This window comes from Ammospiza nelsoni, chromosome 15 (genome assembly GCF_027579445.1).
Source record: "Ammospiza nelsoni isolate bAmmNel1 chromosome 15, bAmmNel1.pri, whole genome shotgun sequence".
Taxonomy (NCBI): Eukaryota; Metazoa; Chordata; class Aves; order Passeriformes; family Passerellidae; genus Ammospiza; species Ammospiza nelsoni.
The window spans coordinates 11,160,307-11,175,764 of record NC_080647.1 but is presented as its reverse complement, the minus strand read 5'-3'; the positions used below and the strand labels follow the sequence as shown (position 1 = coordinate 11,175,764).

At 50.6% G+C, this 15,458-nt stretch overlaps 1 protein-coding gene across 1 annotated transcript; it reads left to right on the top strand.

Annotated features, from left to right (window-relative positions):
- Nucleotides 1–7,336: 7,336 nt before the first annotated feature.
- RAB39B (RAB39B, member RAS oncogene family) lies at nucleotides 7,337–15,276 on the top strand. The gene is made up of 2 exons (XM_059482923.1): nucleotides 7,337–7,583; nucleotides 11,749–15,276. The coding sequence occupies exons 1-2, from the start codon at nucleotides 7,369–7,371 to the stop codon at nucleotides 12,173–12,175; spliced, it is 642 nt and encodes a 213-aa protein (XP_059338906.1). The 5' UTR covers nucleotides 7,337–7,368; the 3' UTR covers nucleotides 12,176–15,276.
- Nucleotides 15,277–15,458: the final 182 nt, after the last annotated feature.

Below are 15,458 nucleotides of genomic sequence, written 5' to 3'. Positions count from 1 at the left end.
GTATCAGAAACTATTGAAAATAGTTTACAAGCTAACTAAAGAAGAGAAAGAAATAAAGAATTGTTAAATCTTGAATGAGTGCTTCAGCAGAGATGGAAAGAAATGGCTGAATTAATTATCCATTACTAAATATTTGCCAAGCTTTATCCTTCACCAAGACAGTGAAAAATTGAAGTACTGTAGAGATTTGGAGATAAAAAATGCTGGCTAAATAAACCCTTCTAATAACATGATCTGTTGAAATTAAAAAATGCTGCATTTTTTCTTGTTTAGTCAAAAAATGTATCAAATAGACTGGTGTATCAAAAACTGAATAAATACATTTCTGATCCTGATAACTAAGCATGAGTGTATTCAGCACCAGGTTGGATTATTTTTTTTAATTGTCTGGTTTGTACTTGAAGATTTTCCATGGCTCAATTCTTTCTCTTTTCCACCTGCTTATTTTGCACCCCTCAGGTGTTAGAGGTGGTGCCTGGGAGCAGATGTCCCTCTGAGCACTGCCACAGAGGTTGTCAGCACAAACTGGGAAGCTCACTGTGAAGGCCCTTGCAAAATCAGTGCCCAGATTTTGGTCCATGTTCCTGGAGCTCCCAACAGTACGAGATCCACTGAGATCTCCACACTGGAGAGCCCTGGAAACAGAAATCCCTTCCCATGAGGTCAGCAGGAGCAGCCACTGCTACCCAGGGGATGCATTTTGGGAGGTTCCTGGAGCTGGTGGCTCTGCCAGGGTGAAGGTTGTGGGGCTGCAGGACTCAGAGAGTTTGGGGACAGCAGGAGCAGCTCCTGGCCTGTCCTGAGCAGGAGATGGCTCCTTTGGAGAAATGAGGTTTGAGCAACAGTGGGCAACCTCAGAGTGGCCATTCCCACTTTTGCAGTGTTTGCCACCTTCACCCACACCCAGGGTTGGTTGGTTGGTTGGTTGGTTGGTTGGTTGGTTGGTTGGTTGGTTGGTTGGTTGGTTGGTTGGTTGGAGGTACAAAACCTGAGCATCATTCCCCAGAAGACCCATGGAGAAATTGCTATAAAGGGTTTGTATGAGATCTATTTCTTCTGGGAGAGGGATGGGAGTGATGGAGAGCTGGATATGTCTCCTTCAGGAGCCCTGCAGGAGTCTGGCAGCCCCAGCCCAAGCTCTTTTTTGTTTTGCATGAATTTCCCATTCACTCAGCTTAAATGCCTCATGTCAGATAGTAAAGTCTGAATGAAGGCTGAAGCTGTCAGCAGGCAGAGTGGAAAAACACAAACAGGAGCAGGGGCTGAGCTTGCCAGGTTGGCTGGTCTCAGCAGGTTCATGCCTGAGGGCTCCAGTAAATATTCCTGCTGGAAAGGGGCTGATGTTCAGTCACTGCCCTGCAAGTGACCTGAAATATGTGCTCGCTTAAGCAGCCAGATATCTGCTTTTTAAAATGTTGTAAAATCATATTATGGTTGAACTTGTCTCTGGGCTGAGGCAATTCAGCCTCTGGTGTGGACCCAAACGAGCTAAACCAGCCCTGCTTTAGGAGGAAAGGAAGGAATCCTGCGCATGAAGGCATTTCTGTGGGTCAGTTTCCCTTTTTTTTTTTCCAGGACTGCTGTCAGGGTTTAGTGAATTACTTGGCATCCTGTATATTACAAAATGGAAACTATAAAACACCACAGACCCACAAGTCCTACCCCTGCAGCACCTTAAAAAACCCCAAAAGTAACCCTTAACAGGCGTGGCAGGTTGTGATGGAAGTGCTGAGCAGAGACTGCTCGTGTGTTTTCCTTTTCCCTGCACACCAGCCTGAGCAGCTGCTGCACTACAGACACCACCAGCAGGAACAGAAATCAGATTTCATGCATCTAACAACCCATAATGCCATTACAGTAGTTGTTAACCATCCAAAGTAGCTCTTGAGCTGTAAGCAAGCAGTCTGAACTCTGGACTGGAGGGGAAGCCAGGGAGCTGTTTTCTGGCAATACAAGTAGCTCAGACACCCACTTTATAGCAAGAAAAATCACAATAACCTCTTTCCCTTCCCTCTTCTCTCTCTCCCACTCGCCATTACTAATTTATCCTGATTGTAATGGCTTCTATTTGCTCTAAGCAGGTCCTGTTCCCTTCCTGGGAAGAACAGCTACAAGGACACAATATTCCCAGAGGAGGATCTGTGCTAGGATTCAGGCAGGCTCAGGCAGATATAATGATCTCTTGATGGGAGGCCCCTTTTCGATCAGGCAGCCCTTGGCCATTCTAATGTGATTGTAATCTGAAATAAGACACCAGGAGCTGCATCTGGAGTGAGCCCTCCCGTGGTAAGGAGCTGCTGTTTAATTTATTGTCACATTTTGCAAATGTTTTATATCTCTTCAAAAAGCCCAGCTGAGTTGCTGGTATGTGCCTGCTGATGGGGCTGGAGGCTGTGTCATGGGTGCTGAGGGGCACCAGAGGGTGGCTCTGCACTGGCAGGGATTTGGGGACATCCTCATCCTCTGTACACATCCACCCAAGTGGGTGACACTGTATGAGAGTTCAGTCTGTCCATTGTGGCTGCAAAGCAAATGCTAACACTGCCTTGGAGCACTGCTACTAACTCTAGAGGATTCTCTGGTTATTTCCAAAGTTTCTCTGCATTTCTCTCTCACTTTCTTCCACTGCCATGGATCCTGGCTGGGTTTGCAGCCCTGTCTCTGTGCCATGTGTCTGCTCCTTGTGAGGGGGCAGAGCCTCCTGCTCAGGGATGGAGCAATTAAAGCTGTCTGAAGCTGCTCTGTGCTGGGCCCTTTGCTCCTCTGTGGCCAAGGGAGAGAGAAGTGCTGGTGGAGGATGGTTCTTCCCATCAAGCTGAGTGGGCTAAATAGCTCTCAAGATGTTCCTGCCTCTCTCAGCTGGGCACAGGAGCCTGGGCACCCAGTGCAAGAGAGCCATTTAGGTAATGGGTTCCTCTATTGATGGGGGCCATTAATGGAACAGCCAGCACTACTCAGCCAGGACTCTCCTAGTCAAGCCTGTGTCTGCTTTACTGCTTTTGTTTTGTTTTGTGACACTGGGGGGGCAGTGGTAGCTCTGCAGGATGCCCCCCTGCAGCCCCAGCCAGCAGTGGGCAGTGCTCACTCCCCTGTGCACCAGAGGCATCCTGCTGACAGGGGGTGTTTGGGGAGGGAGAACAGACAAGTTCTGGGGACAGAGGCTGCCAGTCTGCCAGAGACTCCACCTCTCCAAAAGGCACAAAAGCAAAGGTGGGACAGAGCTATACCATGTTCCTCCGGGCACTCAGCCCTGCTGGAGGCTGTAAGGCTGTCACCTCATTACAAAGTCCTAAATTATGCTCCCAGTGCCTCTGTCAGCTGGGCTGTCAGCTCCAGAGCACTGTGTGGTGCCCTTGCCTTTACGCTTGTCTGCACCACCCTGACTAACTGTGAGCATGGTGTAAATAACAAACACTAATAAACCCTTAATACCTTCCCTCTGTGCTGGGTTTTACAGCAACACACTCAGCCATAGGTCATGGGTGCAATCACATCCCTGTCATCAGTGCAATCTGTCTCCATGTCACAGCTGGACAGGCCTAATTTAACAGAGGTGTTTTTTAGAGCTAGCTAATAAATTGTTTGCTCTCTGTGGTTCCCAGCCCTGCTCTCAGCACTCCCATCACCCTGGTGTGTGGTCTGTGACTGTTTCCAGTCTGTTTTGGAGGGCTCAGGGCTCTGCTTGGATGCAGTTTGTCTCTGCATCAATGAGCAGCTCCATCGTGCACGTGGCTGGGATGTCACACCTGGCAGGGCTGGCAGCCTGTGCATGTGGAGCTGCAGCTCACCAGTGTGATGTGATCACTGCTCTGTCCCAGTCTGGGGCACAGACACAGGCTGCCTCACAGAGCTCCAGACCTGCAGAGAGGGATTGTGGCTGATTGATTGTTTTTTGTATCCTTGGAAACTGAAAGGGCATTAAAATTGCATGGTGTGTGCAGTGCTGATGCACTCTGCTCCTTGAAGTGCAGCCTTGGGCCTGGAGATGGCTTCAGCCTCCAGCTGCCCTGCAAAGGGCACTGCTTTGGGAGAAAAGCTGAGCTACAGCTGAACACCAAACTGCTCAGAGGGACTGCTATCCATTTAGAGGGAATCCAGCCAAGGCCAGGCTGGATGGGCCTTTGAGCAGCCTGGTCTAGTGGAAGGTGTTTGGAACTGAGGTTCCTTTCCAACACAAACCATTCTGTGAAATACCTTTGGGAATTGCAGTGCTGAGCTCCAGGAGGGTGTCTGGCTCTGAGACATCCCTGACCACAGCTCAGCACCTTCTCTGTTGTGTTTCTCACAGCAGAGTTCCTGTCCAAGAGGAGTTGTCTGCCTCCAGACCAGGGACTGGAGGGGCAGGGGCCAGGCCTAAGGTGCAGTTCCTGCATAGCAATCAGCACCCACCAGCCTGAGGAACAGGGCTGGCAGAAAGCCCCAGCGTCTGCTCAGGGCTTCATCATCTAACACTGAAAGGGAGTGAATATGATCCCTCTGGGATGGAGACTACAGAGAGCACAGGGTAGCAACAGAGTCAATCTCCAGCCTTTGCCTCATTTTGTATCAGCTTTTATGCCTTAAAATAAATGTACTAAATAAGAAATCCTTGCTGCAGTGGCTGATGTGTGGATGTTTGTCACCCAGTGTGCACAGAGCCCTTGGGCAGGGCTGTCACCCGTGTTTGCTGTACCCAGCACAGGGTGTAGGCCAGCACTGCCTACACGAGAGCTGCCCTTGGCTTCCCAGAGTGGTGTTGGCTGCTGGACTGGACCCTGTTTGTGGGGTCCCAATGTGCTGCCAGCAGGTGGGAGAGCCCTGGGATCAGCCCTGCCCTCACCTATGCTCAGGTGGTTCTCAGGCAGCTCTCCCCAGCACTGCCAGCTCTCAGGGGAAAGGGGGTCTCTGGAATTGCCCCCAGGGCCACGGGAAGGAGCCCTGAAGGGCTGTCCCCAGTCCTGAGCTGCCATCAGCCCACGGGGGCTGCTCCCAGTGCTGCTGTCAAGGCACACACACTCTCATGGTGAATCACCTGACCTCAGCCAACAAACCTCATTTTGCACCAGATCTGGGTTAGTGTCTCTCAGACACCAGGTTTTCCATTTTCTACAACAGCACCAGAACAAAGGCTCTCCCAGGATCTCGTTTGCTCCCACCTTCTCATTGCTGCTAATTAATGCCGTGCCTGCCTAGTCACGCAGTGGGTGTTCATCTTTATGCATGTGTTCACAGAGGATGAACAAAATATCTGCATCATGGGCTCCAGTGAGTTGATTTGCTGGGGAAGACAGGTGCCTGATGCTTCAGGAATTCCTCCAGCTACGACAGGATCTGCTGGGCACCTTGGGGCTCCCCTCAGCAATTCCCAGTGCCCTGGCTGCTCCTTGTCAAAGGTCACGGCAGGAAATGTCACTGGGCCTGGAGCTGCCCCTGGAGATGCTGCTGTGGGTGACTCAAGGGTGCTGCTGAGTGCCCTGTGCCTGCCTGAGCACAGCCAGAGCTGTGGGAGAAAGGGAATGGAGCAAATGGAGCAACTCTGTGTGTGTGAGCACATGGGGAGGAGAGAAAAACAGGGAAGAGAAACCACAATTGGTTGTGGGCTTCAACTAATGGGCATGGAGTACTCAGAAATCATTCTGTAAAGTGCACCAGATCCCCACAAAGCCTCGCTGGCAATGAGTCACTGGTTAATGTACCACTAACTTGGATTTATAGGTTTAATATTTTTCTGTTGCGCTGTTGCTGTTGCTGTGTAGATTGCTTCATCAATTTTCTTTCCTGTTCTGAGGTAGGTTAAAGTAGGATCTTTTGGGGTTGTTATTTTTTAATAAATAGATTATATTTCAAAGAATATTGAAAAAGTCACTTGCCATTTATTCTTCAAGACTTGAAATGGTGTCTCTAATGTCCTAGCCCAATTTACATGGTGGTTAACTGTCTCATGCCTATATAAATGTCCTTTTTCTGAGGACCTAATGAATATAACAGCCACTCTAAATGCATTTGTTTCAATAGTAGTCATGAAGGAGGAGCTTTTAAACGAAAACATCCTAATTTTTAAAAAACCCACCAACCTATTAATAAATTTTTTAAAAGTGTCAATATCCCTCCTTTCTGTGTCTGACTGAATACAGACATTTTACTCGCTGTTTTTAATAATATACAGCAAATTTTCCCTTCCAGAGATCAAAACTCTGCTGTGGCAAGAGATTTAAAAGTAGTTGCTCAAACTGAGCCATATCCCATGGAGGCAGGGGAGAGTGGCTGCGTGCTGTGACTCTCCCTGTGCGGGACAGGCTGGCAGAACGGGGACGGGCAGCCCGAGGTGTCTGTGCTTGCACTGTGAGATGCTCAGGGCTGCTCGGGCTCTGGGACACCACACATCACCCTGCTGAGCCTGGAACCCACCCCAGCAAAGTGAGGGAAATGGATTTAAGACTGGTGGTCTTTTAGTTGTTGGGTATTTCATGTCCGTGATTACTAATTTTTGTGACTGTACACACATCGCATATACACAAACTATACATATACAGACACACAGGTATGTGTGAGCATGTGTACTTGTTGGGTTTCCTGAGCAGGACGCCTCCTGTTACCACTGTCCCTTTCCAGACAGGCTGGTGCGGTGCAGGTGGCCCTGGGGCGGTGCAGAAGCTCTCCAGAAGTGCCAGGATTTCAATGGGAACGGAGACCCCAGTGCAGCAGTGAGGAGCCCGAATCTCTCCAGAAACGAGTCTCGGTTTAAAGCACAGAAAGGTGATGCGCACCTGGCTCGGCTCCCCTTCCCTTGGCGGAGCGCTGAGGAAGAGGAGCTCTCCCCGGCCATGGGCTCCCTCAGCACAGCCTCTCCCGGTGCCGGGGATGGCTCCGGTGCGCTCGGCCAGGGCTGCCCCGCACGGTCCCGCCCCGCCCCGCCCCGCCCGGCTCCCGCACCGCCGCGTTCCGGGGCTGGCGGCTCCTCCCGGCAGTGCGGTACCGAGCGGCCGCCATTGCATCACCGGCACCGCGCCGGCCGCGCCTGCAGCCCGCAGCCCGCATCCCCATCCCGCATCCCATCCCGCATCCCCATCACCCATCCCGCATCCCGGCTCGGCTCGGGCGGGGAGCGCGGGGCTCGGCGGTTCCGCGGCTGCGGGCAGGGACTCGGGCCGGGCTCCAGCGCCGGTTCGGCGGCTCCGGCCCCCCCGGGCCCGCGTAGGGCGCAGCGCGGAGGCGGCGGGGGCTCGGCGAGCTCGGCGGGGCCCGGCGGGATGCGGCGGTGGTGACGGGCCCTCGGCAGCCGCGCAGGTCCCGCCATGGGCCCCGCCTGAGCGGCGCGGCCGCGGCCGGCCCCGGGCCCGGGCCGGGCATGGGCGGCGCGGCGGGCGGGCGCTGAGGGCCGGCGGCAGCATGGAGGCGATCTGGCTGTACCAGTTCCGCCTCATCGTCATCGGCGACTCCACCGTGGGCAAGTCCTGCCTCATCCGCCGCTTCACCGAGGGCCGCTTCGCCCAGATCTCCGACCCCACCGTGGGCGTGGATTTCTTCTCCAGGCTGGTGGAGATCGAGCCTGGCAAGAGGATCAAGCTGCAGATCTGGGACACGGCCGGGCAGGAGCGGTTCCGGTGAGACCCGCGGGGCCGGGGGATGCGGGCCGGGTGAGGCGTGTGGAAACCAGACAAAGAAGAGTCAAATTGGCACCTTTTGTGCCCCCCATTCCCCTCCGCATCCTTCCCCCCATCCCTGGGACCCGTGTCCGCCCCGGATGGCCGCAGGCAGGGATGCGGGATGTGCAAGTTTGCGGGATGTGCAGGTGTGCGGATGTGCAGGTGTGCGGGATGTGCAGGTGTGCGGATGTGCAGGTGTGCGGATGTGCAGGTGTGCAGATATGCAGGTGTGCGGATACCGAGGGGCGGCCCCGCTGCCGCTGCGGGGGATACGAGGCCCGAGGCAGCGCTGGGTCCGCGCTTTGCCAGCCCGGAGCTGTCCTTGCATCGGCGGATGCTGCTGGCAGGGAGAGCAGAGCGCCTGCATCCCTACTTCCCCCGGTGCGGAGGCAGGGCCGGGATGTTTCCCAGGCGAACACTACGGAACGCAGTGGAAAATGCATTTGGGTGCTCTGCTGCGACAGCAGAGCTCAGCTCTCCTCCGTAGGACAGAGAAAGGTCGGGACAAACCTTTGGCTGTGGCTGTGCAGGATGCCAGGTGCTTTCTGGAGAGTGCCAGCACTGCATGGGCACAGACAATCTGGGAGCTTAAGCAACAGTAACCAAGTCTGGATGAAGTAGAATAAAGGCAGCTTGGGGGACCGTGCCAAGTTTCCCACAGAACTGTGTGGGAAAAACAGCAGCCCTGGCTGGAGCAGGCTCAGCCCCAGCCAAAGAGGGGCTCATTTTCACAGTGCTCATTTTGAGGGTGTGTAGTGTACCCGCAGCTCCTGGCCAAAGAGGGGCTCATTTTCACAGTGTTCATTTTGAGGGTGTGTGAGTGTACCCGCAGCTCCTGGCCTCCTGTTTGCTTGTCTGTGTTTTTCATGTGCCTTTAACGCTGATCCGCTCCTCCATCCTGCTCCCTTGGGATCACTTCCTGTGCTCCACATCTCTGTGCAGCATCACAGAGCTTCTAGTCTGTGCAGTAATGACTCGCCTGAGGAATGTTTTGGTTTCATTCAGATGAAAACTCCCCTACCCCACCCCTCTCAGCACCTTCCCTCGCATCTGTGGCACTGGCATCTGGCCCAGGATGTGCAGTAGTTATCCACTGACAGGATTTTCCTCTGCTGCCTTGATGCCTTGCAGGCAAGGAGCTGCTGCTTTATTCTGCTGAGAGAGGAGGTGCTTTAGCTTGCAGTTGCATCAGCTCCCAGCTTTGGCTCTCTGGCTGAGGTCTCTAGAAAACACACCTGAGAGCTGTGCCCTGTTCTGCCGTTGCTATGAGGAGCAAGAGCTCTCAGATGGCTCCAATTTCTTTTCCTTTGCACATCAGGAGCTCCAGGGCCCTGAGGCTGCTGGCCCTCGGTGCTGGGCTGACCCAGCCCTGCACTGGGGGTGTCAGCATGGTGAGCTGGTGACCTTCAGAGCAAGGACAGCTGCACTGCTGCCCAGGGCAGCATCCTGAAAAGGCAGGAAGGGTGCAAGGGGCAGGAGTGGTCAGTGACAGTAAAAAACCCCACTGTGCAACTTTGAAATGCCCTTGCCAAAGTGCAGGCTTAAATTCTCAATGTGAAAAGCTGGAGCAAAGCCAGGGGCCTTTATGGTGCCCTCTGAAATGTGGGAAAAAAATATGAGGTAAAATCTAGTTTGTGTTTATCCATTTCAAATTGCTCTGAGCCCTGTGTGATAAATTGTGCCCCATGAAGACAACTCCTGGGCTCCTCCTACAAGGAATATTTCTTGGCCAGAGACAAGAATTAGCTGTTACTGGAATAAGCCAAAGCCCCTTGCACTTGTCGTAGGCAAGGACCACAATGGAGCAGGTGCTCCCCAGAAACCTGAAACTTTTTTTGTCATTTGTCAAGCTCAGGGGGTTTTTGAAGAGGGGAATCTGTAAGAATGAGCTCCCCGTTTTCAGATTTGAGCATTTCCCGTCTGATTTACATAGTTTCACAGCTGCCCCACGAGGACCAAACCACTGTAGTTATTTTGCAAACACCTTGGCATTCTCTAAGCAGCAGCTGTGTTACAGTTTTGCTCTTCCTGACCCCCTGTTGTGAGCTCTTTCACTCTCCATAAATTAGTAGCAATTTCTGCACAGTCAAGGCTTAAATTGCAGTTAAACATGTGCCACTCTCTTTTGCCAGACCCGGCCCCAGCACATGCTGCCTGGGGCAGTGTTGAGGCTGCTTTGGAGCTGGAGAAGAGCAGGGTCCAATTCTTGCCAGATCCAGCAGGTTTTGCCCATCCCTCGTTGCTCAGATACTGCTGTTCCCTTGTCAGAAACGTGATGTTGTGTAATGCTAGCAAAAGCAAAAGCCTGTCAGCCCTCTCTCCCTGGAGCTGTGTCCCACCACCTACAGAAGAGCTGTTTCCTCCCAGCCAGCAGCTCTGCCTTGGCTCAAAGGGGAACACTCAAACAAGCAGGCCCTGGCTGCAGGAGTCCCACCATGAGCAAGGGACAGTTCCCAGACATTGTCTGTGTGTTAAAACTTGGCCAAAGTGGCTGCAAGTCCCTGCTCTGCCCTGCATCAAGTGTGTGTGTGGCAGGGGGAGGGAAGGGAACTGGGGAGGGATGTACAGCATGAAGGCAATAGGCTTTGCCTCCTGCAGATTGGTGAGGAAATAGTTGTGGAAAAGGCTTTAAGAAAAGGCACTGAGACCTTCACCTGATTTTACCTTGAAGCAGCATTCAGCTTAGATCCCATCATGTCTTTCAGAAGTACCTGGGGCATTGTTGTTGCTGGCAGGAGGAGCCGGGGCTGATGGCAGAGAACACAAGGGAGAAGCAGAAATGTCTGTGACAGTGTGGGGGTGAATTCAAAGTGCCAATGTCTGTTTGCAGCTGGCCAGATAGCAAAAGGCAGATCTAATTCCCTCAGTGCCAAATGTGCAGAATGACTATTGTCCCTAAGCCAAACAGTTGGAGAGGAGAAATTATCCAAACATTGCCAACTATGTTTTTTCCTCTGCTTCTGGCTTTCTTCAGTTTTGTCTGTGAATTTTCACCCATCACTATGTTTATCGATAAAACAATTCTTGAAAACTCTAGTTCATCCTTTCTTGGGGCAATTTTGACAGGTATACACACAACAGGATCAAATGTCACCTAACAACAATCTTGCATAGCCAAAAAAAAGACTGTCCTAAGGTAAAAATGCAGCAGTGCTTGTATTACTCCAGCAAGGAAAGTTCAGGCCTGAGTGTGAATTCCTCCAGGGACTGAAATCGATTGTTGCTTCTGGATTTAGAGCAAATCCATGACTTGCAGAAACACCACTGTTCATCAGCTTCTTGGTTTCCCCTTGTGTAGCAGTCACTGAACTGTAGCTCCGCTTTATCCCCACGGTCTCAGCTTTGCTCCTTTGCCCTGAGTTTGCTGATTTCCTGTGCTGCTTCTGGCTGCCTTGGGCTGGCCTGGCTCGGAAGAGCTGTGGGAGGTGTATTCATTTTCCAGCCTGCAGTTCCTGGGTCCTTTTGGTGACTATTTAATGTCAGTATTTGGCAGGAAAATGACCAGTGTTAGTGCAGGTTCTCCTTAGAAGCTCTTGTATTATTTTGCTGTTTCTCAGTCAGTGCCACTAACAGTGCCCTGTCACTGCAATGTCACTTTCATCCAGTTGTGTAGAGGAGGAAGCTGTAGGGATGGGTGGATGTCTCTATCCCAGGGCTCTGGGTATATGGAGGAGAGCTACAACCCCATGGTCAGCTTTTCCAGATCTCTGACCTCCTGCTTTTATGTGGCTGTCAGAGAGGGGTGTTTGGTTCCAGCTGAATCCTCTAATTTGTCACAGTGCTTCTAAACCTGTGGGTTAGATGAGGTGTCCAGAGAGCTGATATGGTGGGGGTGGGACTCAACAGCCAGAGACAAACAGAAATATGTGAGAGGATAAAATAGTGGGGGGGATTTTGAAGAGAGCCATAATCAGTGGGGCAGTTACCCAAGTGTGAAACCTTTAAGCCAAAATAACTTTTCCTTTTAAATGACAAACTCTACAGAGCACAAGCTGGAAGTTCTAAGGCGTTGCCTGAATGGCCTTCTCTTGCCCTGTACTTGCAGGGTGGTAATGCTGCTTTCTTAGAGGACATGTGTTCAGAGAGCTGTGAGCTAACTCTGCTGTGGCTCCTTGGCTTGCAGGTCCATCACCAGAGCCTACTACAGGAACTCGGTGGGAGGGCTGCTCCTCTTTGACATCACAAACCGCAGATCTTTCCAGAACGTGCACGAGTGGCTGGAGGAGACCAAGGTGCACGTGCAGCCCTACCAGATCGTGTTTGTGCTGGTGGGGCACAAGTGTGACCTGGACACGCAGCGGCAGGTGACGCGGCACGAGGCGGAGAAACTGGCTGCGGCCTACGGCATGAGGTACATCGAGACCTCGGCCCGCGACGCCATCAACGTGGAGAAGGCCTTCACCGACCTGACCCGGGACATCTATGAGCTGGTGAAAAGGGGGGACATTTCCATCCAGGAGGGATGGGAAGGGGTAAAGAGCGGCTTTGTCCCGAACGTAGTGCACTCCTCAGAAGAAGTGGTGAAATCAGATAGAAGGTGCTTGTGCTGAGCTCCTCTAGGGAGGCCGTGGTGATGGACTCTACTAACCAAACGTTCTTTACTAAGTGAACTCAGTGTGACAGAGGGGAGAGCCACGCTCCTGCTGTGAACAGCCTCCCACGTTGTTTTGGACACCAGGACAGACCCTGGAAAGAAATGTTCTGTTCCAAATAACCTTTCAGAACTGGGGGCTACAAACCTGAAGGAGAGTGAGTGAGGGTGCATGTGGATGTTGTAAGGAGACAGGAAGCAGAAATGAGGGGCTGCACAAGACAGGAGAGGGTATGCAGAGCTGAATGGGCTGGTACATGCCAGGGTACTGTACATGTTCTCTTTTAAGTAAACCCATAGCTCCCTGCTGGCTTTTGGAGCCACAGGATGGATACTCAGTCGTATGACAAACAGGCAGACAGAGAGAAAGCAGGAGGATGTTTTGGTTTGTGTCAGCTATTTCTTTCCAGGAAGGTCTAAAGGCAGCACAGGTACCATTTCCTCATAAGGTCAGTTCCACAGGAGAAGTTTACTGACATGGTATGCACACTTCTGAGTTTTCTTTCTTATGTTCTTGAGCCTAGTTCGATAGCAAAGAATATTTTGTGGGGTTTAAAGAGGAAAACAGTACTTATTTAATTGGTAATTAAAGTTTAAATTATTCCTCCCTTAACAGTGTTTTTCTTGCTGTGCTGAACCAAGACTCTAAGTGGCAACTCTTGCTGCAGTAGAGATTATTCAATGCAATTTTTACTCATTTAGTACCTGGGTGAGTACCTTGAAAGTACCCCAAGTTCAGGCTTTCCAGCAGAATTAAGTGATCAAGAGCATAAAGAGAGAACCATGTCCTCAGGTGTTATGTGTTAACACTGGAGCCAGGTGGGACACACCATTTCTGACTCAGTAACAGCACTGTGCTGACCTTGCCAGCCAGGTCACAAGGAGGAATGGAAAGGAAGGAGGGAAAAAAGAAACCCAACAAAATAAAAAACTTGAAAAGCTTAACTCAGGTGCATCAGACATCCTAAAAGGTGAGATTAGCTCTTAAAGAAGTTAAATAGCATTGAAAGCAACAGCTTCCATCAGTACTTTCTGCTGTTAAAGTGTCATTTTCTGTCTTGGCCTCTGTGGAAGAGAACTGGCACTGGGAAGGTGGAACACACAGCAGGAGTGTCTGAGCAGGTGGGAAGGAAAGCCTCAAGACACACTCATGAGTAAAATTTGTTTTTCTCCATGTTTTAGTTCAACAAGAGTGGATCCATCTCAGGCTGGCCATCATGGGATGGCAGCCACATCACAAAAGCTGTATGTAGGTGGATGTTTTCTGGGAATGCCATTCACCACTTAAAAGCTTTGCTTCTGCCAAATTTTAACCCAAGCTTTTGAAGTGCAATGGGGTGACTGTGCTTCTGTAGCAAATTAGGGAACTTGAGCCTATTGAAAGTGAGCAAACAAAACTATAGTGACTTTTTTAACTTGTGTTTGAAAGCTTTATACTGCAATGGGCAGGATGGGGGATTAGGTAAAAGCCACAGGAAGCATCTAGTGTTTATTTTTGGCCTCTGAGTAGAGAAAAAGAAAATATTTGTTCCAGCTTTTTAATCTACAGAAATACAGGTGTTAATTGCTGTTGAATTCAGACTGTTTCTCCTTCTGAACCTGTTCTCACAGTTTGCAGCAGCACATGGGCAGCTCTGTATTAAGAAAAAACCTGTGGTTTCCACATTGAAGCTGTAAAAAACCCAAACCCACAGCAAGCCCAGACCAGCAACCCAAACCCTGAACACTTTTGCTTTTGGTGTTCTAGGAACAATTTCAGTTCCTGGGCTCTGCAGGGGAGCAGCAGAGCTGCACCTGCTGGGAGGGCACAGGGAGCAAATGCCAGGAGGGGGTGGCAGTGCCTGGTGCTCCTTGGTGAGCTTGGAATAGGCTGTGAGGGCATCCAACAGCTCCTGCTGAAGGGCACTGAGTGCCAGGCACTTGTGGCTGGGTGCCCTGAAGATTAAAATGGAAAGAAAAGTGTGCCCTTGACAAAATCTGTTTCTGGGTGAGCAAAGGTGGGTGCAGGGAGCACCCCTGAACTGGGCAGATGCCAGGGCAGAGTGAGGGGTTTGCTCAGAGCAGCTCAGTCAGTTGCATTGCCCAAAGGCAGGGACAGACAGTACCAAAGGGTCAGTTTCTTTGTTCCCTGGATGGAAAGTCCACCTAGCAGCTGTTTCAGCTTTTCAGGGGCCAGCTGGACACTGGCTGTGTCTGGGGGTGTCTGGCTGAGCCCCCAAGGGCACAGAGCCAGAGTGTGACATGAGGGGCAGTGAGGAGTTGGATCAGACATTTTAGCAATAGTCAAATTCCGTAATTCCCTGTGTGAGAGCCTGGCCAGAGGGGAAAGATCACTTTTCATGAGACAGACAATATTTTATTTAATGGGTTTTGGACATTCCCCATTACTGCTCCCAGGGAGAAATTCCAGAAAGCCTAAGCCAGAAAGTGCATTCTGGCCTTCAGAGTAAATCTGCAATTTAAATACAGAAGTGTTGTAATTCTAAAGAGGAACGGTACAGAAGAAAATGTACATGGTCTTAACTATTTAGAGTTAATAAATTGTTATATTAAATGATAGAGAAATCATTATCTACATCTTTTTCTAATTCCTTGCATTTTCTAGACAGCTTATTAAAATATAGGAAATGTAGATTCATCTGTACAAAATTTGGAATGTTTTTTCTAAGATGAAGAACTTATTGGATATGCTAAGAATTCTTTTCTAACAACTGGTTTTAATGCTTTGACTTAGAGGGACTTTGAGAAATCAGAAGGTGATACCTCTCACAGGCTAAAGGTCAGGAGCTCTTATACTCTAGGACAAAAAGAGAAAAAAAAAAGCAAAAGCTAACTTTCTGTGGTGTCTACCACATGTTAAAAACAATCTGCATGTTAAACTGAACTTGCTCAGAACCTCCAGAATAAAAGCATACTTTACACTGTCCTTGCTTTGTTATGCACTGTAACGAAATGTGAAAATAATGCTGTATTTAGCTGTCTGTATGTGACTGAAAATATGCTTGTATTTAGCAAAATGGTTACTACGTGATAATGTGAAATTCAAAACTTGTAAAGAAACTTTGGTTGTTTTATTTTTTCCCTTTCCCCCTGTCTATTCTCTCTTAGTGTTCCCTGCTCCCTGTCCCTGCTCTGTATTCCAGCCAGGGCTGGATCCACCATTCCAGGCACTGCCTCACTCTGCAGAGCCTGTCCTCTCCTTGCTGAGAAAAGCCAGGCCAGCTCCTCTGGGAGAACACCAC

Bases quoted from the DNA above. Each gene is read 5' to 3' on its own strand.
- RAB39B (XM_059482923.1), top strand. From the start codon at position 7,369: ATGGAGGCGATCTGGCTGTACCAGTTCCGCCTCATCGTCATCGGCGAC. The intron at 7,584-11,748 runs GTGAGACCCGCG...CTTGGCTTGCAG, and splicing joins GCCGGGCAGGAGCGGTTCCG to GTCCATCACCAGAGCCTACT.